The sequence below is a fragment of the Mandrillus leucophaeus genome, unplaced genomic scaffold (assembly GCF_000951045.1).
Source record: "Mandrillus leucophaeus isolate KB7577 unplaced genomic scaffold, Mleu.le_1.0 Scaffold329, whole genome shotgun sequence".
Lineage (NCBI taxonomy): Eukaryota > Metazoa > Chordata > Mammalia > Primates > Cercopithecidae > Mandrillus > Mandrillus leucophaeus.
In genome coordinates, this window is record NW_012103465.1 from 1987789 (window position 1) to 2012765 (window position 24977).

Sequence of the window (24977 nt, forward strand, 5' to 3'; positions counted from 1 at the left end):
TAAGTAATTCTACAGAGCACTGCTGGCCTAACAAGGTGCTTTAAACCTTTAAAATTGTCTGCTAGGTATCAGGCATCCTATTAGGTACTCTGCCCACATTCTCTTTTTAAAAAATTGCAGTAAAATAAACATACCATAACATTTACCATTTTAACCATTTTGAATAGCACAATTCAGTGCTTCTACGTATATTCATAATTTTGTGCACATATCGCTACTATCCATCTCCAGAACTTTTTCATCTTCTCACACACTGTGTTTATTTTCAATAACAACTTTCTATTCCTCTTTCCCCACAGCCCCTGCTAATCACTGTTCTTCTTTCTGTCTCTATGTACTTGACTATCCTAGTTACCTCATATAAGAGGAATCATGCTCTGTCCTTTTGAATATCTCTTTTGTGTCTGACTTATTTCAGCACAATATCTCTGAGGTTTATCCATGTGTTAGCATGTGTCAGAATTTCCCTCTTTTTAAAGGCTGAATACTATTCCATTGTATGTATATATCATTTTTTTTTTATGCACTCATCTGTTCCTTGGCATTTAGGTTATTTCCACTTTTTGGATATTGTGAATAATGCTCCTATGAACACTGATGTACTTGTATCTGAGTCCTTCCTTTCAATTCTTTAGAATTAAGAGTAGAATTGCTGAATCATATTGTAATTATGTTTAACTATTTTTAGGAATTGCTCAACTCTTTCCATGTTACTAACAAGGTGCTTTTTGGAAATAGGGTTCCCTGGTCAACACACAGCATCCTCTGATTCCCTCTTGGAGAGTTACAATGCACATTGGCACAGTAAAGGATATGAGAGGTCCTGAAGCAAAGACACCTATGTAACTTTAACCGGCCATTTCCCAAATTAATGTGATTGTGAAAACCTTTGTGCAGAGTAACTGGTAATATACAAGTCCCTGCTGGTTTGGGAAACAATGCTTTAAGCTCAGCAGGCCTACATAGGAAGGACTGTGACCTAGGGCCAGTGGGTCGTGGAAGTATTACTCAGAGGAGACAGAGATGGGATTACCTCCAACCCTCCAACTAGCCTGCTGGGTGGGTTTCCTTCTCTTGGCAGCTCTGCACATGCTGTGTTCTCTACCTGTTCTACCTTTCCTCTGCTGCTTTGCTTCTTGAAGTTCCACTTACGTTTCAGGACAAGCTCAGGCATTCTTGCTCCCCTTCCTTCAGGGAACTCTGACCCTGCTCTCCTATCTCCCCAGACAGGAATTAGGAGCTCCTCTTCTACTGAACCCTTATTATACAGTGTGGCCCTGTTAAATTGCCTGCTTCTTCCGCTGTATCAAATGTGGTCAGCCTCAGTTTGCAACTTTAGTTCATATAAATAATCACCTGGAGAGTTTATTAAAAATGCAGATGACTCCATTTCACTGAAATTCCAACTCAGTATCTTGGTGGTGCGCATTCAGTAGCAGCTCCAGAATGTGCATTTTTAACAAGCCTCAGGCAATATTCTCAGGCAGATGATTCTTGTGATCCCCTTTAGCTCTGTGAGGATAACAGTCAATTCTCCCCTGTTTATTTGACACATAGTAGGCATGAAACAATGGTGAATGAGTGAGCAAAGGAACAAATGAATGATGAGTGAATGAATGAAATAATCTGTTTCCTCCTCTGAAAAATGATGAGCTTGGACCAGATGTCCTCTAAGCTTTTCTTGGCTTAAACTTCATGTGATTTAGGTTATTTTTACCAAAAATTCTACACTCTTGGCAGCTTTAATAACAGAACCATATACAATACACAAACTCAAGCACATGAAACAACCAGGGAGACATGCTGAAGAGGATTTAGTCTAAGCTAATATCCAATCAATGACCCAGCACTCATGAATAACCATTATTTTTGAAACTAGTAATGTCATCGCAGGCTAGAGACACAAAGAGGGGCATACACTTGTGCCATGTGAATTCAGTCTCATTCTCTCCTGTGTGACTAGCCAATGGGCACGCCATCAGGGATGAAAAATCCCTAGGTTTGGGAATTAGAGAGCTATGCATTACGGGAAACCAGGGTCCAGGGAGCGGTTTAGGGTGTTTAGCTGCCTTCCTGTGGCGTGGAGGGGACACACTGTTAGCACCATCAGGGCCCCCTGACTCTTCTATGGTCACTTGTCAGTGGAGTCATTGAATATAAAACCCTTGACTCTTTTCTGTGAGAACCCTGCAGGTTTTGAGAGGCAGCTTTGGCTTCTCACAAGAGCTGTGGCCCAAGAAAAATGAAGTCTCCCATTACTTACAACCTCTCAGCATTTCAGAGGAAAAAGGTTGGCGGTGGCTGCCAAGATCCAGCAAATATTTGGTTAGCTTGGAAAGAATGGGTGCTCATTTTCCAATTCTCACAGATTTCTCTATGCCCAGTTCTTTTTATTAAAAACTTTAAATCCAGAGATAAAGTCGAATGGCACTGCAGGCTCTAAGCATTCATCTGTATCCCAGGGAGCAGAACCCAGGATCTAAACAAAGAAAAGTTTAATCAATAGAATTCATGAATTCCCTCTAGGAATAGGACCCAACGTAGCAGAAGAATAAGCACAGGGGCTCCTATCCATGGTTTTCTATTAGTGGATATTTCTGGGAAGGACTTTGGAGAATACCCTTTCAACTGACCAGGGTCAGCAAACTATGGCCCATGGACCAAATCCTGCCTGCTGCCTTTTTAGTTGAGCTTTGTATTTTTGTACAGCCTGTTGAAAATTTTTTTTTCACTTTTGTATAGAGTTGAGAAAAATCAAAAGAATATTTCACAAATATCTGAAAAGTAGATGAAATTCAAATTTGTGTTTGTAAATAAAGTTTTATTGGAACACAGCCACATCCATTTGTTTGCATAATATATACGGCTGTTCTTGAACTACAGTAGCAGAGTTGAGTAGCTGAGACACGAGACCACATAGCCCTCAAAGCCTAAAATGTGTACTATCTGGCCCTTTGTAGAAAAAGTTTGCAGAGCCCTCGAATAGGAAATGTAAGAGTTGCCTCTCACTATTATTTGAACTAAAAACTGTAAGATATATATGCACAGTTAACTAATCATAAATCAAACACTTGTATAAACTCACACTTGAGTCAAGAAATAAAACATTGTCCATCAATCAGCACCCAGAAGTCTTCCATGTGTTCTTTCTCCTCCACTAGAGCTATGAGCCTTTGTGACATTTTCCTTGCTGTTCTTTGTACTTCTACCACCTAAACTCTGTGAGTTTTGCCTGTTTTCAAACTGTATATAAACAGAATAACACTGTATATTTGCCTTTGCATCTGTTTCTTTCTCTCAAATTTGTGAGACTCGACTCTGAGTTGTGTGTGGCTATCGTCCTGTCATTTCCTCTGTTGTCACTTCCATGGCATTTCACTATGTTACTTAGGCAAGTTTCATTTGTTCATTTTACTGTTAGTGGACAGTTGGATCATTTCTTGTTTGGGGCTATGGTGAATAACACTGCCATAAACATCTCGTACTTGGGCCATCATTGATTTAAGAGTCTTTCAAAAGTAGTGGAATTGCTGGGCTGTAGGCTATGCAGACTTTCAACTCTACCACTTAATGCCAAATTTTTCTTGGAAGAGGCTGAACAAAATCACATTCCCACCAGCCACCTCCTTTTAGGAAGCTGAGGAGCTCTTTGTATGTTATCAGCACTATTTCTACCTCCACAACCCTGGACCTAATGGTGCCTGCTCTCTGACCTTCAGTGACCAGACATGACCTTCGTCCCTTCCACTTTGTATCTTCTCTTAAAATAATTCTGAAGTCTTAAAAAAAAAAAGTAGCAAGGAAACAGTCACCTTTCTAAGATTGGTCCTTGAAATGTGATCTCTTCTGGATTCACATGCTTGGCTAGCAGGTAAACCAGGTGTGAGAAAATTCTGACACCATCCCCCCACAGATGGGAGCTGAGAAAGAAAGCTCATCACAGTCAATGGGGCAGGTGGTATTATAAAGCATGCACAGTGGACAGGATGAGGAAACCAAGGAAATGGTACCTGCCCCTTTCTCCAGGGAATCAGATTATATGATCAGGGTATCAGATCATGGGAAGCTGATGCTTGTGTCTTTCTCTGAACGGTTTTGGGAAAACAGGGCTGAAAAGACCCCCTCCTCCAAATGTCAGTTTGCTGAAACCCCAGCACTGGGAGTACCAAGCACTAGAGGCATTTCTGAAGCATGATGTAGCGCTACTTTGAAAAGGCACAAATAAACCCCAAATCCTAGCACACATTTATCCAGTTTGTGAAGCGGATTAATAGAATAACCAATAAAACATGTATAAAAGCTTTAATTAAATCTGATGAAATAAAACTTCATGTTTTATTTATGGACACTCCCAACATGTAAAGGATTCAGGGAGACATTCATTTTTACTGCCATTTCGTCCTCATATCTATAATTAAATCCAGGCTGCAGCTCTGGCCCAAAGCAATGCGGCATTTTAAAGCTGGACTTGAACATTCCCTCCCCCATCATCTGCCTTTAATTTTAATTACCATTCCCAGTATGTAGGAGGCTGATGGTAAAACAAAACAAAATAATCAAACAAACAAACAAACAAACAATGATGGTTGCCATTGTGTTTTAAAGCGACAGGCTGAAGGAGGCTTTTAGGCAGGAGGGTGTCTCCTCTATTTCCAGTTTTATTCTGTACCAAGTGCACAATCCCTTCATTTTACTTTTGACATAAAAAAAGGACTTCATGAACAAGACAAAATAACTTATGATTATATGAAACATAACTGTGACAAATCACAAAACTATACATATTAATAGAAAAAAGTGTACCTAATTCTTTAAAAGATTTATGACAATAAGCACCAGATGTGCCTCTAGAGTAAAATCGGCCCCATATCCAGTATGATATATGCAGTTCATTTCTCTACGTGAGTGTATATAACCATGTACAAGAGTCTGTGTGATTTATGGAAAACAGATTTCCACTTTTTTCCCCCAAAGTGCTTTATGTCAGCAACATTACACAGGATACTTTGCTGTCTGTACAAAATAAATCTCTTCTTTTTTACACTCACTATTTCTCCAATGAGTGTTTTTTTTTTTTTTTTTTTCATCTGTTGCAAAAAAAAAAAAAAAAAAAAAAAGTTACCGCAGAAATTCCATACCACTAACAAAAAGTGCTATTTAAAAATGCTTCTATAAAATGACATGGCCAAGAGAGTCAAATAAAATACCGAATAATTAAACTGAACATGTACAGTCGCTATTCCCAATACTTCAAGGCAACCGGAAAGTCAGGGTTCTCGGATGAGGGAGTTGAATTTAACCTTGCTCAAAATTGGTTTTAGGGTGCTACTGTGCTTGATGGCTGGTAATTTAGAAACAACTGAACAAAGCCAACACTCTGTTATCAGTGGTAACTCTGCTGTGATCTACTAAAGACCTTATTTTTTTCTACTTTATTATCGCTTATGTAATTTGAGGGAGACGTGGGTACTGGGAGATACCCCACAGGACCAGTAAATATTTAAATAATATTTAACAGCTGATCAGAGGCTAAATTATAACTGACACTTTGATGCAGTTTCGTTAGGGAATTAAGACAATGCAGCCAGTGAACTATCTCTAGGCAGACTGATTTTTTTTTAATGCAATAGGATAATTGTCTTTGTGCTGTGTGTTTTCACAAGCACTAGTTTTTTGTTTTGTTTTGTTTCTGTTTTTAAGGGGAATGACAATCTCTGTTTGGATGTTTATGAAAATGGCTGCATATCAAGACTTAAAAAACCAGGACATGAAAGGGAATGGTTTTTTCTAAGCTTCCACTTGTACTACTGCAAAAATACTGATGAAAGTATATATAAATCTTCTGCAGTGTGAAAGTAAGCAAGGGACAAATTTTAAGGTCAGGAAAGACTCTAGAATCTAAGCATAGTGTGTAGTCTGGAAGGCGTCTGAACGTGTCCTATCCTGAGGCCACAATCTCAAGCCTGCAGCTATCAGGAAAGACCCACGGTGCAGGAAGCAGGGCTGCACTGGGTCCTGCTGCCTGCACGCTCTCTCTGAGATGCAAATGTCCCTCAGGGGCTCCACAATGATTTCCTGCTGAGGAAGGAGGGCTGCAGGTGCCTCTACTGCTTAGGCCCTCTATAGAGTCCCTCTAGCCCCCATGAGGTAAGAAAGGGGCAGGGCTACTGTGAGAGGCCACCGGAAGACTGGAGCCTGGTTCACAAGCAGCTCCTCTTAAAGAGGGAGGTAATGTCCATGGTTTCTAAAGTTCAGCTTCTGTTTTGTCCTCCTTCCCCCTTTCTACTTTAAATTACATAAAGCCAAAAGGCAGGACTGACAATGTCAACTGCAATAACAACCTTGCCTTTTCATCTTTTTTCTCACTGTACAAATGAAATGAAATGTATTTTGAGTTCCTTGTAAAGGCTTCCCTATTTAAGTATGAATAGATGGTCTCTCTGAAGATAGCAGAGTTTTTCTTTCTTTCCAGAGTATGACAAAGGACGCATGAGGGATGCTACCAGCTGTGAGCATGCATACGTTAGGCCACTTGCTTAGGCCAAGTGACACGACCCACAAAGCTGCAAGAAGGGTGGTACTTTACAAGCAGCCTTGGAGTTCACTTGTAAAGGAAGCCTGATGTGCATTTTTTGTAAAGCAGAGCTGGTTTTTCTAAAGTGGCTAACTCACCTCTTTTGCAGACTTTGACGTCTACATGAAAGCTTTTCTTAGAATATAGTCCACTACTCAGAGAAACTAGATTGACCAAGTGCACTGTGAAAATGAAACCCATATTTGGTTCCTCATTCACCTCATTCTACTACATGCTGGAATGAACTCTGGAATCAGGTAGAATACTTCTGATTGTGGGACTGTGGAGGGAGACTGGAAGGACCTGTCAATATACAAACTGTCACAGAATCCCATCTAACATCAAGCTGTTTTAGTTGTCTTGTTGAAGATTGTAATGATCTCAGTTTGACAAATGGCATTGTTTCACTTTTGTTCAGAAAAACATTTTTAAAAAGTGAGAAAAAATACTTGAAATATGATTGTACCAGAATGTTAGAACTTACTGTATCTTTGGGACTGGCCAATTTTTATAGCTGATGCCCTAGGACTTGGGATCTGCAAGAGGTGTCACAGAAAATGACTTCCTATTTAGGCTTGATATTTTCGACCAAATGCTCTGGGAAAATTCCAGGCCTTCAAACCTGGAACTCAGAAAAAGAATTGCTTCTTTCTGTAGACTTTTTGAGAACTGTCACCTCTTCCTTCCCAAGATGATCAGACAATGGCGGCTGGGGGGGGTACCTGAATGACAGTCAGGAAGAGGGTAAGAGGGATGCAAAAGGAGGGTGGAGAGAAGTATAGGGAAGAGACAGACAGATGAGTGGATATCCTGAAAAACGTTAGTAAAATCTGTGCACTGGAAGTCAAGCATCACTAGGTTTGGTTTTCCAAGGGAAGCCGGCACACGACTCAGTCTGTCCCGGTTCTCACATCTGGCACTTCTCTGGGCACAGCACCAGAGTGGAGGCAATGGGTAAACCAGTCAAACAGTGTTTTTCTTTGAACAAAGTCTTTGAGGTGGAGTCACTAAACAGTCAACCCAGGAAGGTTCCAGCTACAGGACTGTTGGTGCGGGAGGTGCCCACTCCATTTCCCTCAGGTAGCCTTTGCTAACTGCAAAACTAACATGCCAGAGGTGGGGCCAGGCGGAACCACAGCTGTGCAAAATGTCTATAGCTGGGGTGATTACAATAATAATGATTTCCATCCAAAGAACAGACATTTACATATTTTTTTTCATTTTAAAGTACGTATAAATAACAAGTCTTTAAAATGCAAAAACAAAGATAGGCTGCTGGCATATAAAACCTTACTCTGCTACTGAAGAAACACCGAGAAGCAACTGGTTAGCATGCGGCTAAGAGAAAAGGGAAACCCAGGGAGTTTCTAAGAGTTGAGACCACACTATGCTTTGGACATGGATTTCCCTTGTTGTGCCTGGCTTTGCATCAGGAGCAGTGAGGGCGAGGATTAGGTGAGGCAGGTCACTATGCCTCTGGTAATTGAGGTCTTTTTCCCTGTTTGGAGTTTTCAGACAGGGTCATCCCCATACTACATTTTCACATGCACATCATTTCATTGGTGTCCTTTAAGTGTTGACAGCCAGGAAGTAACAGGTATCCAGTAGAGTGAGGCTCTAAATTCCCTTTGAAAAGACAGTCCTGCTGGTCACCTAGTCCAGGAAACTCAGAGAGAAAAAGGAGCAACTGCAATGATTCCTGCAAAGCTAACTCTGCCATTCAGTCCTGCCTTCCGAAAGAACATCAGTAACTCTGCAGGTCCCGCTGATTGGGCTGACATCCTTTCTCATGCAGTCTGTGAGAGTACGAAAACAAAAGGTAGCAAGCAACATCAAGGTCCTGGGTGTGCAGGAGTGGCCAAGAGAGCTTTTAGCCTTCGGTGTAGACAGAGGAGAGCTGGCTGGGACAGCGGTCCACAGCGCTGATCTGCAAGAAGGTGGCGTCTTCAGCCCCACCACGGAGAGACTCCCCAAAAAGGCTCGAGGAACTCGAAGGTAAATCATACACTGGAAGAGAAAGAACACAGTAAGTCAGCAACTCCTGCCCCACGCCACACCCACTGGAAGTGCATTCCAGTAATGCAGCTCAGCAAGTGAGGACTGGGAGCTAAGGAGGCAACCACGCCACCCTGGGCCCTACAGTGAGTCTCTGTTTTCCACGACCTTAGTGAGGGAGGAGGCCGACTTGCAGGCAGCTGGCTAAAATATGACCACACAAAAGACAGGCTGAGAAGAAGTAAAAGAAAAGTGTTCCAGGGAAGGCTGGGGGTGGCCTCAGAAAAGAGATGGTGTTAAAGTTGAGTCATAAAGAGAATGGAATTCTCACAGATGAAGAAATATGGAAAGAACATTCCAGAAGGAGGAAACAAAGAGCAAAGACAGAGAGGGAGAGGCATGTGGGGTCAAGGGTGCTGGCAAAGCTCAGGTGAAGAGTATGTAGGGAAAAATGTGTGTGGGCAGGTGTGGAGAGCTGGATCAGGCCTAACTCATGGGGGCTTTGAATGCAATGCTGGAGAATCGAATTTATTCTCTAGGCAATTGGAAACTATTTAATATATTTGAGCAGAAAAGAGGCATATTTTATCCTTCATTTTGGGGAGGCAATGTTCATAGTAGTAGGGAGGGAAGAATGGTAAAGATAAGGAATCAGGTCAGGGAGACTTGCTAGAAGGTTATGGCCATAGTCTGGGAGAGACATGATGGCTCCTGCACCAGGGCGGTGGAAGAAGAGGGGCTGAAGGAGGGCTGAAGAGGAAGGTGAAGATATGAGACATTCAGGGGTCATTCAACAGGATTTGATGCGGTCACGTGCTTGGTCAAGTCCAGCCCAGGTCAGTCACAGGCAGCCCACCTGGTCTCTCCTGTCAGTTGACAGGATTTTCTAAGTCACAGACAACCAACACACCTGTAATGCCCGAGTGAGTCGAGAAGGCTCTGTGGAAAACATCAAAACCGGACTGGCCCATGGATGTAGGGACCAGGCAGTCCTCAAAGGAAGGCACCACACTGCAGGAGCTGACAGGCGGCACAGTTCTCTGGGAATCGGGATAATGTGGGGGGCAGAACGTCTGCAGCTGCCCATAAAATCCTGAAATACAAGCATGGCATTGAGCTCCTATAGGCACAAGTTCCACAGATCATTCCAACCCAGCTAGAACCTCACTCAGCCTGGCTTCATATGACAAATGCCTTTAACTCTTAAGGCCACTTGTAAAATCTTCCAAGCAAACATTTGGAATGCACTGTTGGGCTGAAGCTCTTCTACCTTAGAGGGATTTCCAAGCTGGTTAGTGTGTAACATTTTTATTATGTGCTTTAGTATCTGAAGTGGGAAGCCTTCTTACCTTCCCTAGACTCTCTGAAGAGTCCTGGACATTGAAGGCCTGACCTTCAGGGGAGGTTCCTACCCCAGATTCTCCCACTGACATTTAAATGCATCTTCTTTAACTTCCTTTATCCTATATTTTCTTCTGTTTACACACTGGTTAAAATCTTGCAGAATGCTCTTAAAAAGACCCACTTAAAAATGCATCCATCTATCTGTCTTTCCAATAGAGAAATACATGCACATTTAGATCTTATTATCCTGGCTAGGTAGACAGTATTCCATAGTTGGATGTACTTAACTATTACTATTGTTGATCTTTGCAGTAAATGGAAAAACTGGAAGTGAATAATGTTATGAAAATGTTAGAAAATAAAAATGAAATACAAATAAAACTCCAAAAAAGGAAAAATATGAGAAAAGAGTAATATTTGAAAATAATCATCAACCTTTTGATAATTTTATTTCATCTATTCCTTTCAATTTTTTTCCATTCAATGTAGTTTTCCTTGGGGTCCTATGTGGTTCTTTTCTATGATCCTCCACTCCTTTCATGATGGCTGGCTTACTTTTTTCTTCTTTCTCCTTGCCTCATAATACATTTAAGTCAACAGATTATTTTCTTGGAGCGTAATATGCTTTTGAAAATATAATAATGAAATCTTAGTTCCATACTTTATTGGAGGGAGAGTTGTGGCTCTGCTGTTAACTCTCTACATTTCATTGTGTCTGTCTCCTCAACTGTAAAATGTGAATGTCATTGTCTATTTCAGCAGGCTATTGTGAAGATTAAGTGAGTCACTGGATAAGGAAGTCCATCTGTAACGTTTTAAAGTACTTTATAAATGTCAGTTATTATTGATATCACTATTCTGGTTTTGATGAAAAAAAGGGATTAATAGAGAAAGTACCCCGGGATTTTTTCCACAAACACTAAATAATGGAGAACGCAGAACAAACCCATGGACTTTGGACCCTTAATCCTGTGTGCCTTCCTCTACTAGAACTGCTTCTTCTTGAGACTGGAAAGCTTCATCCCTTATTAAAGAAATGAACCACCTATCAAAAGAGAGGGGAGGTGCTATTTGAGTTTCTTCTTAGATCTCTTTAAGTAAAACCAGGGTGAACTGATACATCCAACGTACTATGCTCTCAACCCTTCTCATTTCCCATTAGGACCCACAATGTAGACTGTGTAACTGCTCAGATCACCCTTGCTGGGACGCTGGGAGGCCTATTCTATGGTTGTTATGAATATTGCCAAAGAACGTGTGCTTAACCGTCCATAAAGACACATACTGGCCCTCTAGGAGTCTGTGATCCAAGATAGATCAAATGCAGATTTATGGATAGGGCACATTCATAGTGGAAAACAAAATGATAATATCCTTTATAAGCAGACTACAGTGCACTTTATATAGAATCAACAGAAAAATCCACATAAGGTTTGGAAGAAGATTAAATGCTTGTTGTTAGTATAGACAAGGAAAATACCTAAGGAAATTCCACATCAGGCCAGAAGAAGAAAGAATGGAAAACTATTGTCTCTTTTCCTGTTGATCCCCAAAGGCATGGTTTCAATAGACAGGCAGGCAAAGGACCCAAACAGACCACTCATAAATACTCATATAATTGATCATCCAACATGAGCAAACTGTAAACTCTCAAGCCCACAAAGAAACACAAATCAAAACAATGATAAAATGTCACATTCTACCTATCACATTGGCAAAGATTTCTAAAAATCATTCTCAATGCTGAAGTGTCAATGAAGAAGGCATTTCTATGTAGTGTTGTTGACACTGCAAGAGTGTACAAGCCTTTTGGAAAACAGTTTGACAACCTGTATTTAGAACCCTAAAAGTGTTCAGGCTATTAGATTAAGGAAATTCACTTCTGATAAAGTATCCTGAAAATATATTCTGAAGAACATTAAGAAATTCTGCACAGGGACAGTGGTTGCAGTGCTAGTGATCAAAATAGAAAACTGAAGAGTCAAAATGGCCAACCATAAGACAATGTCTAAGCAAACAGTGGTACATTTATGTGATGGGAATTTTAAATAGGTATTAAAACAATATTTATAATGAGCTTTTAACAACATGGAAAGACCATTATAAGGTTTATGTTTCAAAAAGCAAGATATAAAATTGAATATGAAGCCTAGGATCAGTTGTATGGATGCCTATGTTACAGAATAAAGATGGCAAGTTACCATATCTATAGTTGTCTTTGGGTATTTTTTTTTTTTGGCCTTTATATTTTTTCTGAATTTTAGCAATAGTGAAGAGCAAGTACTCTGGATCCTGGGGTTCAAATCCTAGCTCAACTACTTACCAACTGTGTAGTCTTGGCAAATTACTTAGCTTCTCGGTGCCTCAGTTTTCCAATTTATAAAATGAGGTTAATGATAGTAATTACATCATACTGAGTTATAAAGATTAAATGAGTTAATATTTACATATTATGTAATATAATTTTATAATTAACATTTATGTAATATATAATTTAATAATATAAATTACATAGTATATATGTTCGCTAAATAAAAAATAAAATTATTTTATAATGACAATGTAGTTTTTAAAAATAAAAGTTTATTGAGGGAAATAAAATTTCCAAAAATAACAAGGAAGTTATTTAACAATAACCAATCTAAGAAAGGACAAAGCAGCAGGTATGTGGCACACCCCCTGTTTCCAGGGGGAATCTTGAACAGTTTTGGCCTTTTGAAGACCTAAGCTGTATACCTCTTCTTGCTCATGGCTCCTCAATCCTGTGCTAATTGACACACAGACTAATTTCTTCATTCACCCTACTGGGGGCTCCAAACAGCAACATGTCTGAGTGGTTTGAGGGAACCTGGAATGTGGAGATGTATGGTTTCGGTAGTTCCTTGGCCTGATCTTGACTTTGGTACCTGGAGGCCAGGTACCGGCAAATATGGCATACCCATGAGGAGGAAAACGTTATCATAAACCACCATGGCTGGTCTACTAGAATGTAATGTCTCCTGAGCAAAAGAGACAATATTTGCTATCTATACCCTTATGCAAGCTCTCCTCATATTTGTTACCCATAAATTTCCTGATAGCCCTCCTCAGTATAATATCACCCTTCCAAGAAAAGAAGATATTTTTTTCACTAAACTCCCACAACTTCACAAATAGGGACATTAATCATTCAGGGACAATGATAGAGACTTTCACTGACCTTTTGTGAAAACCAATTTATTCTCCCTTTCCTATCTTCTCTCCTATTTCTAAGAGGGAACAGAAGTGTCACATGCTTCAGTCTATATTCAAGTGTTGTGATATATATGAGTATAAAAGGTTTGTGATGTGGCAAAATACACCTGGGAAAGTTAAGTATCAAATCCAACATTCTGGGCTTCATCTCCTAGTCTGGATCTGAGTGAGGAGGGCAGAGTAGACTCTCATTCCTGCCTGTGGGTGTCTTGGCTGACACAGGAAACTGTCAAAACCAGAATGGCCCCACAAGCATGTTTTATCACTCTAACAGCCAACTCAAGAAAAGAAAATCCTCTTTATTAAATCTCTCCCTCCAAGTAGCCAGTTACTAGAGATGCCAAATACACTGGTGTGGATGGTTGCGGTCACTCAAAGAGTTTTCACATATTCTCTTCCCAGTGCTATTTTCACAAAACTAACAATTTTTTTTTTGTTAATTCCGTTAGGGTCTTACCACATACACAAACCCAGAGAAGGCCTAACTCGTTTTCTGATGAATGGCTCCTGTATTCCAGTGGTTGGATTTCATGTAGCAAATTTGGAAAGAACACTACTTCTCGGACCCAAAGCAAAATGAGGCAAGATGTTAACACATTTTGTGGGCATAAAACCCAAGAGTGGTGGCAAGGTCAGCCAATCTGTCCGTCAGTCAAAAGTGGCTATCAAGTGCTGGTTAGGGTGCTATTGCCGAAACCAAAGAAATATAAGACAACATCCTTGTCTTTGAGGACTGATAATATAGTTGGAGTGAGAACACATGCATTTGTAATAGCATAAGAACATATACATAAATATAAGTTGGCAATAAATATTAGTTTTTATTATATATTTAATTACAGAATCACCCCTCTACTTTAAAAGTTATTTTGCCTTCATGGAGGAGGGGAGGAACTTGCAGATAAATGTATTCTACCTAAACTGCAGTTTCCAAAGGTCAAGGAGAATCATTCTTCCTCCTCTCAGTTTTGGGAAGTTTTTTTTTTCCCCTTCTAAAAACAAACTTTTTTTTAAATTATAAGAATATTTGAGGCTAATTATAAAGTAGAACGTGCAGACTAGTATAAACAAAGAAGGCAAAAATTATTTTTTATTTCCATGATTCAGAATATACACACAAAACTGAAATGTTCTATATATTTATCTTCTGTTTTTGCCTCTAATATCATGCATGAATTTCTTCACATGCATTCATTCTTAGAAAGCTTTTTCTTTTTCTTTTAGTCACGGAGTAACCAGTGTCTCTGTGATGATAGGTTAAAGAGTTCACGCTCCCTTTTGCTAATGATGATAAAGCAGCCCCATGAAGCTTTGGATTTCCTTCCCAAAGCAGAAAGGGAGTGGGGAAGTTAGAGGAGAAAGGCATTACATGACTAAATATGATAATAGAAGGATACCCTCTAGGGCCATGCTGTCCAAGAGAACTTTCCATGATGATGAAAATGCTCTTTATCTGTGCTGTCCAGTGCAGTAGCTACATGTGGTTATCACATCACATTTCAGCCACTTGAAATGTGGCTAGTGTGACTGAAGAACTGACTTTAAAATTTTATTGAATTTTAATTAATTCAAATTTAAATAGCCACTCATGGCTACTATACCTGACAGCACAGCTCTAGGGCAATCTGAATTCCCAGGTCTAGCCAACTTTGTTTCAAGAGTAATTCTGATTAAATTCTTGAAAGAAAAACACATGACCCACCCCAAGTTTAAATAAAGCAACATAACTAATCTTAGGCTCCTGGCCTTCAAGATAGAAAGTATATTAGATTTTTTAATACATCTATCTCTTCCTTGCAAATTTGTCACTTCAATCTTTGCGGAAGGAACCAGAATATAAATACATTAATAAGTAAAGAATGGTCCCTCAACTCTCAACCCCTCAAGAAGCTGAGGAATGTTTTAGGCTAAACTGTGAGGGCACCCCAACCCTCCTAGAGGTACTGTGTTCCCTTCTGGAAGCAGCAGGAGGAGAAAGAAATGTGTCACCCACTTTCTTCACTTCAGATTGCAGGCCTAGCTCTCTATGCGCACCAGGGTGGCGATGTGCCCTTGTGGTCTCCATTTTCCTACCATCTGATGGTGGAGTATCAACACAGAAGGCTCTACCCAACTGTTGAGGAACATGGATGGTGATTAATACCATCAGCGTACACCTCGTCAAGGGGATAAGTCATGATCTGTGTACTTAGTAGGTTTGTCTATGCAGCAGATGGCCTTGCAAAACAAAATGCTTGTTTTCCTTTACAGTGAGGCTGGGGAACCACCACCAAACTGTGGGCACTAGGAAAAGTGCTACATGGATAACACTCAGAATCGAGACAGCCCCTTCCCTGCTGTAGGCTCAGCCTGGACCATGATGACAACTCATAGGTCCAAAAGGTCCACATACGACAACAGGAACCCCTCAAAAACATCAGGAAGGTTCCCCACAACTTCCCCCGCCAGAGTGTGACCTAATCAGTCTTGGCAGGATCCTCTAGGAGACTCCTTGGAAACAATGCTGGGGGGTTCCAAGACCCCTTGATATGTCAGATGGGAAAACCCTTTAACTCCATGTGATGCAGACTGTATCAATTCAGGGATCCAGGCCGTGCTACAGTTTTTCAGCCACTACCCAAATCTCAGGAATCATCTATTCCTTTGACTTTTCAGAAGAAACAGTGACTAATGTGTGTGCTTGCCTTTGCTGCAATCATTGTAATTTTGCAAAATGAGGGTGTTAACAGTTTCTACTTGCAAGGTAACCACAAAGACTACAGAGGATTAACACAGACCATCCAATGTAAAGTGCTGGGCATGTGCCTGACACATAGTTCACATTCTATAACTGTTACTTTTACTTTTTTCTTTTTCTGTTCTAATAACATAAGCATTTCAATTTCTGCGTATTCATTTACTTGACAACTATTTACCAAGCACTTATTCAAGTGTTGGGGATATAGTGGTACATAAACCACATTCCATGCCTTTTTGGAGCCTGCATTTTAATGAGAAAGAAAGAAAAACATATAAATGAGAAATCAGGTAACATAATTTCATACTACATATGACAACAAAAAGACAATTTTCTTTAATGGATACATAGGGATGCAATTCTCTTTTCCAGAATGCATTCAAGATAGGAAGAATGAAACGGAACAAATAAGGAAGTTTTGACTGTGGTTCCCTTTGTTTGGCCCTGTCTGTTGATGGCAGGTATAGTCAGGAGGTCACCCCACAGCTCTGCTGAGAACCAGCCCTGGCAGAGCAGATTTCCTGCCATTGGTGCTAAGCAGTTTGTGCCTGGGTAGAAGAATAAGCAGATATCAGTGGCAGAGGCAGAGTTGGCAGTCCCTCAGTTTCTTGGTCGTATGGCTGTTTGCTAGCCAAGTGGAAGGAAGGATGTATATTTATGAGCTTTACAGCTCTAATTATTTTTCCGCACAGACTATAATTTTGTGGGTTACTACTTTAGGAAGTGTAGCGATTTTGGCCCCAGTCATATGGTGGCTGCATATGCAAGGACATGGAGAAGTGTAAGTGATAAATAGGTGGGCTCAAACCAGGACCCCAAGGACAGGGACACAGAAGATGCATGACCTCACTCTCCTTGGCCTCCAGATTTCTTCTTTTCCAGCACTCTTTGTGGATTCTCCTACTCTTTGGGGGCCCTTGGCCTACCACCTTTGAATAATTCCTATAAACCAAGTCCAGGGAAAGAAGAGAGGAAAAGATGGTACATAATCAGTGAAGCCCCTAGGGCAACTCGTTCCTTGGTTTAGGGACAGTGGTGACATCCCCTAAGACCCAGCAAGACAAGAGCCATATGCTGATGGCCACACCAGGGTTGCTGTTTCCCCCAAATACTAGTGGCTCCACACTTCTACAACCAACTGCCAACATCTCACCACTGCTCATCACCATCCCCTTCCATACTTCTGCTGTTCCTCTTCTTCTTCCTCTCTGTGACCCTATGTTAAAGGACCATCTCAGCATTCTGCTTGTTTGTTAAGCCAGAGCAAATGAAGGACAACAAATCTGGATCTGGAGGACCCCAGCCTAATGTGCAAGTCTAGAAGTTCTGGTCACCTGGAAAAGAATTCACCCTATGCCTCTGGGCTGCTTTACAAGTTGGAATATTTGCACAGAAGAAGGATATTGTTGCTCAATTCACTTCAGGGTCACCAAGTCTCATATGTCACATCCACTGTAACCAAAGGCACTGACCTATGACAGGTCTGAAAAGGTGGCCATTTTCAAGAAGCACTGACTTACACTATATAAGGCCCCTCACACTACTAAGAGGAATTGGACCATCTTTGGTTACACACCTATTGTAATGGTGAAAACTGAAAGTGGTAACACCAAATGCTGGCAAGGATGTGGAGCAATGGGAACTCTCTTTTGCTGCAAAATGGTACAACCACTTTAGAAGACAGGTTCGCAGTATCTTGCAAACCTAACTATATGCTTACCATAGGATTCAGCAATTGTGTCCTCTTGTATTTACTCAAAGGTTTTGAAAACTTATGTCCATACAAAACCCTCTGTATGGACGTTTATAGTAGCATTATTCATCACTGCCAAAACTTGGAAGCAACCGAGATTTCCTTCAGTAGGCAAAATGAATAAATAAACTGTAGTACATGCAGGCAATGGAATATTATTCAGCACTAAAAAGAAATGACCTATTAAGCCATGAAAAGACAAGGAGGGAATTTAAATTTAAATGCATATTGCTAAGTGAAAGAAGCCAATCTGAAAAGGCTACATACTGCATGACTCCAACTATACAACATTCTGGAAAAGGCAAAACTATAGAGACAGTGTAAGTCCATGGTTTCCACAGTTTGTGGGGAGGGAGGGATGAGCACAGAGGTAGCGAAACTATTCTGTATGATGCTATCATGGTGGATAGATGCCATTATACATTTGTTAAAACTCATAGGCTGATGGAGCTCGCAGTGAGCTGAGATCCAGCCACTGCACTCCAGCCTGGGCGACAGAGCGGGACTCCATCTCAAAAAAAAGAAAAAAAAAAAAAAAAAAAAAACTCATAGGCTGTACAATACTAAGACTGACCCCTAATATAAGCTATGGACTTTGAGTGAAACTGATGTGTCACTGTAGGTTTATTGATTGTAACAAATGCACCACTCTGGTGTGGGATGTTGGTAGTGGCAGAGGTTGTGTGTGGAGGGGGCGGGGGGAGGAGGGTATATGGGAACTCCCTGTACTTTCCACTGCATTTTGCTGTGAACCCAAAACTGCTCTAAAATAGTCTATTAAATAAGTGAGTGGGCATGTATCCCTTTATATTATGTATCTCTGTATTAGATGCCTTCCGCACCAAAATATGTATTCTATGAAGGCAGACACCTTGTCCAGTTTGTTAATTATTGTATCCATGGCACTGAGACTGGTACCTGGCATGTAGTAATCATTCAATATATATTTGTTGACTGAATAAATGTAATGAAATCTTAGTTACTTTAATAAGAATTAAAATACAGGTGTTTTACTGATATGATATCTTTCTTCTTTCCATACACCCTAGTACTTAAGAGAGACCTACAGTTCTCAGCTCTCTGTCGGACTGGCTCATCCCTGGCCAACCCACACTTTCTTCCTGCTGAGAAGATTCTTTGGTTTCACTCAGCCTTGGAGTGCAAAGACAGAGGGTAGAATAAAGGAAGGTTTGCTGAATCCAGGGATTCTGCTTCCTGGTGAATGGAATGGGCATAGGAAAGCAGATGACAAAGACAACAGCAAGTATAAGAAGAACCCCTGCCAAAAATACACTTCCACACAGCCTAGGAGTGGGAGATTTACTTGGGTCAGTTAGGTGTTTCCCAGGGATTCAACGCTCCCTGTCCAGGTTAAAGCTCTCAATCACTCAATCATGGCAGTTATAAATTCCCCCAACCAACCACACTAAACAGTCTCTGAAAATACAAATTTTGATAGGAAAGAAAAAGATAAGGGACAGAGGATAAAGAAGATAAATGTCCTCACTCCCCTTGGCTCCCTTCATTTCTTCTCCAATGCTCGGGATGTTTGTGGAGCCCTTGCTCTCTGCGGACCCTTGACCTGCTGCCTTGGAAAACCTTCTTTAATCCACGACAGAGCCAATGAGAAAAAAAGAACACATAGGTAAGTTTCTGAAAAAACTTCTAGAGGCCATAAGAATACAGTCTTTGTGGTCGCATCTGCTCAGCCTAATTCTATACATTCAAACTTTGAATTCAGAGAAAGGCCCAGGGAATCATACACTCACTACCTACATGGTACCTTAATATTAGACTACCTTAAAAATTTCTTCTTAAGTAGCCTCCTGACATTTCTGTCCTGTAAGCAGGTACTTCAAACAAATGTTCCCATTTTAGACAATGAGATGGAAGCAGAGGAAATATTGAGTACCTTGCCTTTATAACCAATACTTTGTTTACATGATATCATGTCAAAAGGTGCAAAACTCATCCAATCATTCTAATATTTCTAAATATACAGATATTTGGAATTATTTGTGGATATAGCCTTTGTATTAAAACAAATGGGCAGCAGAATGAAAACAGCAATCATACAGTCTCCTACTAAGTCCAGAGCTTTCTCACTGGCAGGTTCCTTGCTTTGGCATTTTGGAAAAATATTTTGGTCACTGTTACACCAACCACTCAGAACTCTGTCATAAGGAAGGAAAGAAACTAATATTTATTTACTCAGAGACAAGCATTGCCCCAGGTGTTTTACATAGAAAATCTTCATCATTAAAACAACTTTTTGGTTAAGTAATATAGCCAAAAAAAAAAAAAAAAAAAAGAGGGAGAAGTTAAAATAACTAAATTTATCCAAATCCTCATAGCTATGACGTTTCAGAACCAGGACTCAAATCTGTATCTATTCAGGGACATAGTTCATGTCAGATTACTGGGGCTCAGGCTTCTGACCAAATCAATTTAAATACAATCTTGCCACTTTTGTTGAGGTGTCTCACTGCCAGATTGCAGACAAAGTTACCCAGACTGCATCAACATTTTGGAAAGTACAAATATTCTCATTAGGAAGAAAAGTATTTAATTAATTAGTAAAACTGATCAAATCACCTAATAACTGAAAAATTCTACAAACCCTCGAGTGTAGAAATAGAGACATTTCAGAAGTTTCTCAAGGCCGATTTTCTGATTTAGCCCCTATTTTATTTCCATCCATTGCATGAACAACTTGGATTTGGGTCTGAACCCCAGATGACTTACCAACCAATTGTGCGTCTTTGGATGAATGATTTTTTCTTGAGCCCCATTTTCTTTGAAATTTTATAGGGTTGTGGAAAATATTATGTACAATAGTGTTTATAAAAGCATTTAATGCATTCTCTGGCACATAGTAGGCCTTCAGTTCAATTATGTAACCACGAAACAAGCTTAGAAATATGTAGAGGTTCTGTGTAACACATAAGTAGTTCTTAAGCAATTTTTATCACACAACCTACTACCATTAAGTATAAAATCATGCTGCTCTTAAAAGCGAAATTGCCACAATTTGGTTATCATTTTTGCCTTGGCTGCTTGTCTTGGCCATCAGTACCATCCAGGTCTTCATCTGAGGTAGGACTCTACTAAGCATCCTCCTGGAAGAGGTATAAAAACTGACTCTTCATTTTAATACAGAATCTATAAATGGGGAAGCTGCAGGAACAGCTCACAGACTGTGTTAGGAAGACAGATTTTTCTTCAGGCTGAGAACTGAACCAGCTTGCAAAGCACTCGAGCTATTTACGACTGACATTTAAGCAACTACTCTACTAAGAAAGAGGAAGACAATGGAAATAATAACCCTGAAAATTCCATTTAGGCACATTTCTTTTGAAGGAACCCATGACAGTGGTTCAAAAGTTGACCACTGGAGCAACTGCCTGATCCCTTTGTCCTTGGAGAGAGAGATGGGTTGTAGCATGAAGCCTTCTAATTAGAAAAGTCCACGTGGTCCAAGAAGCAAGGCCATTTTCACCTATAGCTCTTGCTGCCAACTTGCAGGCCACTGTGAGATGCACTTTGAACATGCTGGGTACTTTCTCCACTTGTGCCCCTCACAGCACCTCATCTGGTCTGTAGCAAGCTGGGAACAGCATTTATCACTGCGAACACATTTTGGCCCTTAGGCTTATATACTCATTTCCAGGGACTAGGTAGCAGAGAAGGAGGAGGTTCTGCTACTCACATCTGCAAAAGGTTCAAACAAGGGGATGGGAATGGGCAGAGCAGGTGGCTAAAAGGGACAATAGGGAAATAGGGGGAAAAAACAGAGTGAGAAGGCAGCATGCTTAAAACACTCTTGATTAAAAGATGTAATCAATTTTCATTTAAATATCCCCAAACCACCCAAAACCCTAGCGCGTGGTGGCCTATGGCTTCCAAATTCTCAAAATGATAAGCTGCCAAAATAAACTAATTGCAATGTGTCTCAGTAATTGCCATGTGTGGATATATGCAGTTACAGCAAAATGGTTCAGTGAGTCCTGATGGTGATAACGCACATTCGGAAATTACATAAAATAGAGATTCTCAAAACCAAGAAATCCTGAGGGATCCAAGATGGATCTGAAAGCCACCTCTGCCATGTACTAGCTGTGTGACTTTGAGGGAACTCTAGCCTCTCTGAGCCTATGATCCCTATTTATAAAAATAGATATGTGGCATCAGAATCCTCAACGTGGGAAGGAGAAGCAGCACAGGGAACAAAGGATTCAGTGCCCAGTTGCCCATGAGTAGCCACCCACACTTCATCACCTGCCAACTACTCCCTATAACTCAAAAATCCTGGATACAAGTAAGGATCAAAATGAAGGGTGGAGGATTTGGATATTCTGTATCTGATGCAGTGTGGAGCAAACACTTCGCCAAGGTTAATAAGGAGTTGGGAATTTTTCTATGAGGGGGACTGCTCGCTGCTAGTATACATGTATCCCTACTGGGTGGCTGCAAGGATCAACTGAAATAATAAACATGAAATTATTTTGCCAACAGTAAAACCCACTAAAAATTCTAGCTCCTACTGTCTCATTATAAGCCTGGTGTGACCTGTCATCCTCCCTTCTCTGGGTAGAAAGGTAAATCTGCCCATGGTTGTATTAGTCATTTTCCCATAAACGCACAAGCAATCTTTTGACCAGGGCTACCTGGACCCAAAACAGAAAAAGGGAAGTATGGTGAAGAATGAAGATTTAATTTTAAATGCCCTTGTCTTTCCAACTAAGCTTTGCTGTAAGAAAGGTCTGGCAGAGAAGAAGATTCCAAACAGAGATTTCATGGATTACTAAAAGGAAGTGCTGCTGCATCTCAATTCCCTTCGGCCTCCCCTGAAATCTATGTGAGCCAGCCTGGTTCTCCACAGCTTTTTAAAAGACTTCCCCAGCCAGGCATGGTGGCTCACATCTGTAATCCCAGCACGTTGGGAGGCCGAGGTGGGTGGATCACGAGGTCATGAGTTTGAGACCAGCCTGGTCAAGATGGTGAAACCTTGTCTCTACTAAAACTACAAAAATTAATCTGGCATGGTGGCAGGTGCCTGTAATCCCAGCTACTTAGCAGACTGAGGCAGGAGACTTGCTTGAACCTGGGAGGTGGAGGTTGCAGTGAGCCAAGATCACGCCACTGCAGTCTAGCCTGGGGTACAAAAAAAAAAAAAAAAAAAAAAAAAAAGGTGTCCCCAAGAGATAAAGGGAGGAGGAAGCTGGAGAGTTCTAACCTCTTGAGTCACAGGCAGATTGTTTCCTTTGGGTTATCTCTGACTGGGAAGCCACGGTGAGAGGGCATTGAGCCCTACAGTTGGTGTCTAGGCCAGTGATTCTTACCAGGGTTGGGGCATCAGCTCCACCTTAGCATGTGTGTTGAACATGCACATTCCTGAGCTCGATGGCCGACTCTGGAAGAAGGGTCTGGAATTCTGTATATTTAATAAGGTATTTCTTAAAGTTTGAGAGGCTCTAAGAGAACATATTTAGATGATTTACAAGCATTTGAAAGATTTCCAAGTGAAATACCAATTTAAAACAACAACAGAACGGCTCTAATTTCATTTGAAATGGAAAGAAGGAGTTCTTCCCATGGGCATCTCTTCCCCTTCGGCAGGCTCCCAGCCCTTTCTGCTGGTAGACGAGGCTCTTGGGGATAAGGTGGTGATGATTGTTCCTAAAGGGCCTTGAATTACACTCTCAGCAGATACGGATCCAGATGACTTGCCTGGCTCTTTCTCTCAATGCCTGTCTCTCACATGTCAGTTCTTGGTCAAGGTGCAATCATGGGACCTAATTTGAATGACTCAGAAGTCTTGGTCTCACTGTTGGTCCCATACTGATCTTGTGGCTTAGACTTCTGTTGTCCAGCTGTAACCAAACTCCCACGTTACATCCGCTTTACTAACTAGGTGATTTTTTGCTTCTTCGAATCCAAGTCTGTTATTACACAAATTTCCAGCACTCTAATCTAAAAGTGGGTCCCTACCTCATCCTTGCCAGTGATCCAATGACTCAATTATTTTTCCCTCCGAACCTCTGCTTCATAACTGAGTCTCTGTTATACATGGTTAGGCTTCCCCAAAACCTACTCCCTAGAACATTATGTTAAGATTACATTTGGGCTCGAAGTAAGAGTACAGAAACCTATATAAGTGACTTTGAGATAGGAGAGTGGATGTTGTATTTGGGAAACCTGACATACATCACTGGATCCCGGGATCTCTGTTACCTCCATCTGGCTACCAGGAAGTTTGCCTTTGTATCTTGTCAGGCACTCATCCAACAAGTATTTATTGGGCAATTTCTATACAACCATAGTTACTAGGCACTGATAAAAATTATGTATGTAAGAGTGATTTATAAAACATATATTGATACATGAATGTAGCTACTGCCCCGGACCTCACTGGTATTGACAAAAATACCGCATCAGCCCAGATCCACAGATGCAAAGAACCTTGGGTAATTATTTGGCTAATTCAGATTCCCTGAATGATTTTGCTACAATGGCAAGGAAATTTAAGAACTTGTTTTGGGATGTGTGAGATGAGGTTGGGTTTGGTGATGAACATAAGAAGGGAGGGTTTGGTAGTTATACTTAAGTGATCTGGAAAAATACTAGAATGTTTTTATTTCAATAGACTTACATCTTGTAAGGTATAGTTCTCAAAGACCTCACAAAAGAATGAAATAAAGAGTTTAGTCTGAACAATCTGGTTAGAGAGGGGAAATTCCTGTAATCAGAAAGAGCACTCACAATTCTAAGTAAACCAACAAGAAATTCTAAGGGAATTGGGATTGTTTTGTAACATGTTGCTGAGCTCAGTGGATGTGAATGGGGACAGATCAAGCCAGTTCCAGTATTCTGTTGTTTTTGTTGTTCTGTTTATGAAGACAGTGGCCTCGCTACCAGCAACCCAGATGTTTACTGATGTATTTTAAGGAAGCTCCACCTACAACTGTTACCTTTTTTTTCTTCTTCTAAACCATCAATTGTTTACCATATTTATAAGGGTATTCCAGTTTAAAATACAGGAATTATAAGACATAGATTGCCATTGACATGTTTAGCCCTGAAGAGTCCAACAGAGGAACACCTAGAATGGTGTTATCAGAAAAATAATTAATTCATTTTAAGAGTTCCTTCATTAGAGGCCAACTTCATGAGTTTTAGATATAAGAACATTTGCTTCTAGAAAGATGTCATTCTTTCCCCCAAAGAAAGAAAAAGTGCTAAATCTATAATAATATTAATTAAACACTGTCTATGGACATTTTTAAGTTGACTGACGAAGTCATAATGGTCAATGAGGTAGAGATTTTTCTGGATATTTG

The 24977-nt window shown here is 40.5% G+C and overlaps 1 protein-coding gene across 2 annotated transcripts in view; it reads right to left on the minus strand.

Moving 5' to 3' along the window:
• Window positions 1-4306: 4306 nt before the first annotated feature.
• The window catches only part of GLIS3 (GLIS family zinc finger 3), a 489017-nt gene continuing 468346 nt past the window's right edge, over window positions 4307-24977 (minus strand). For both annotated transcript variants that reach the window (XM_011988357.1, XM_011988358.1), the window contains 2 exons: window positions 9480-9662; window positions 4307-8581 (listed from right to left, as the gene is read on the minus strand). In XM_011988357.1, the coding sequence (XP_011843747.1) occupies window positions 8445-8581; window positions 9480-9662 (320 nt within the window). In that variant the 3' untranslated portion in view covers window positions 4307-8444. The remainder of the gene's footprint in view (window positions 8582-9479; window positions 9663-24977) is intronic.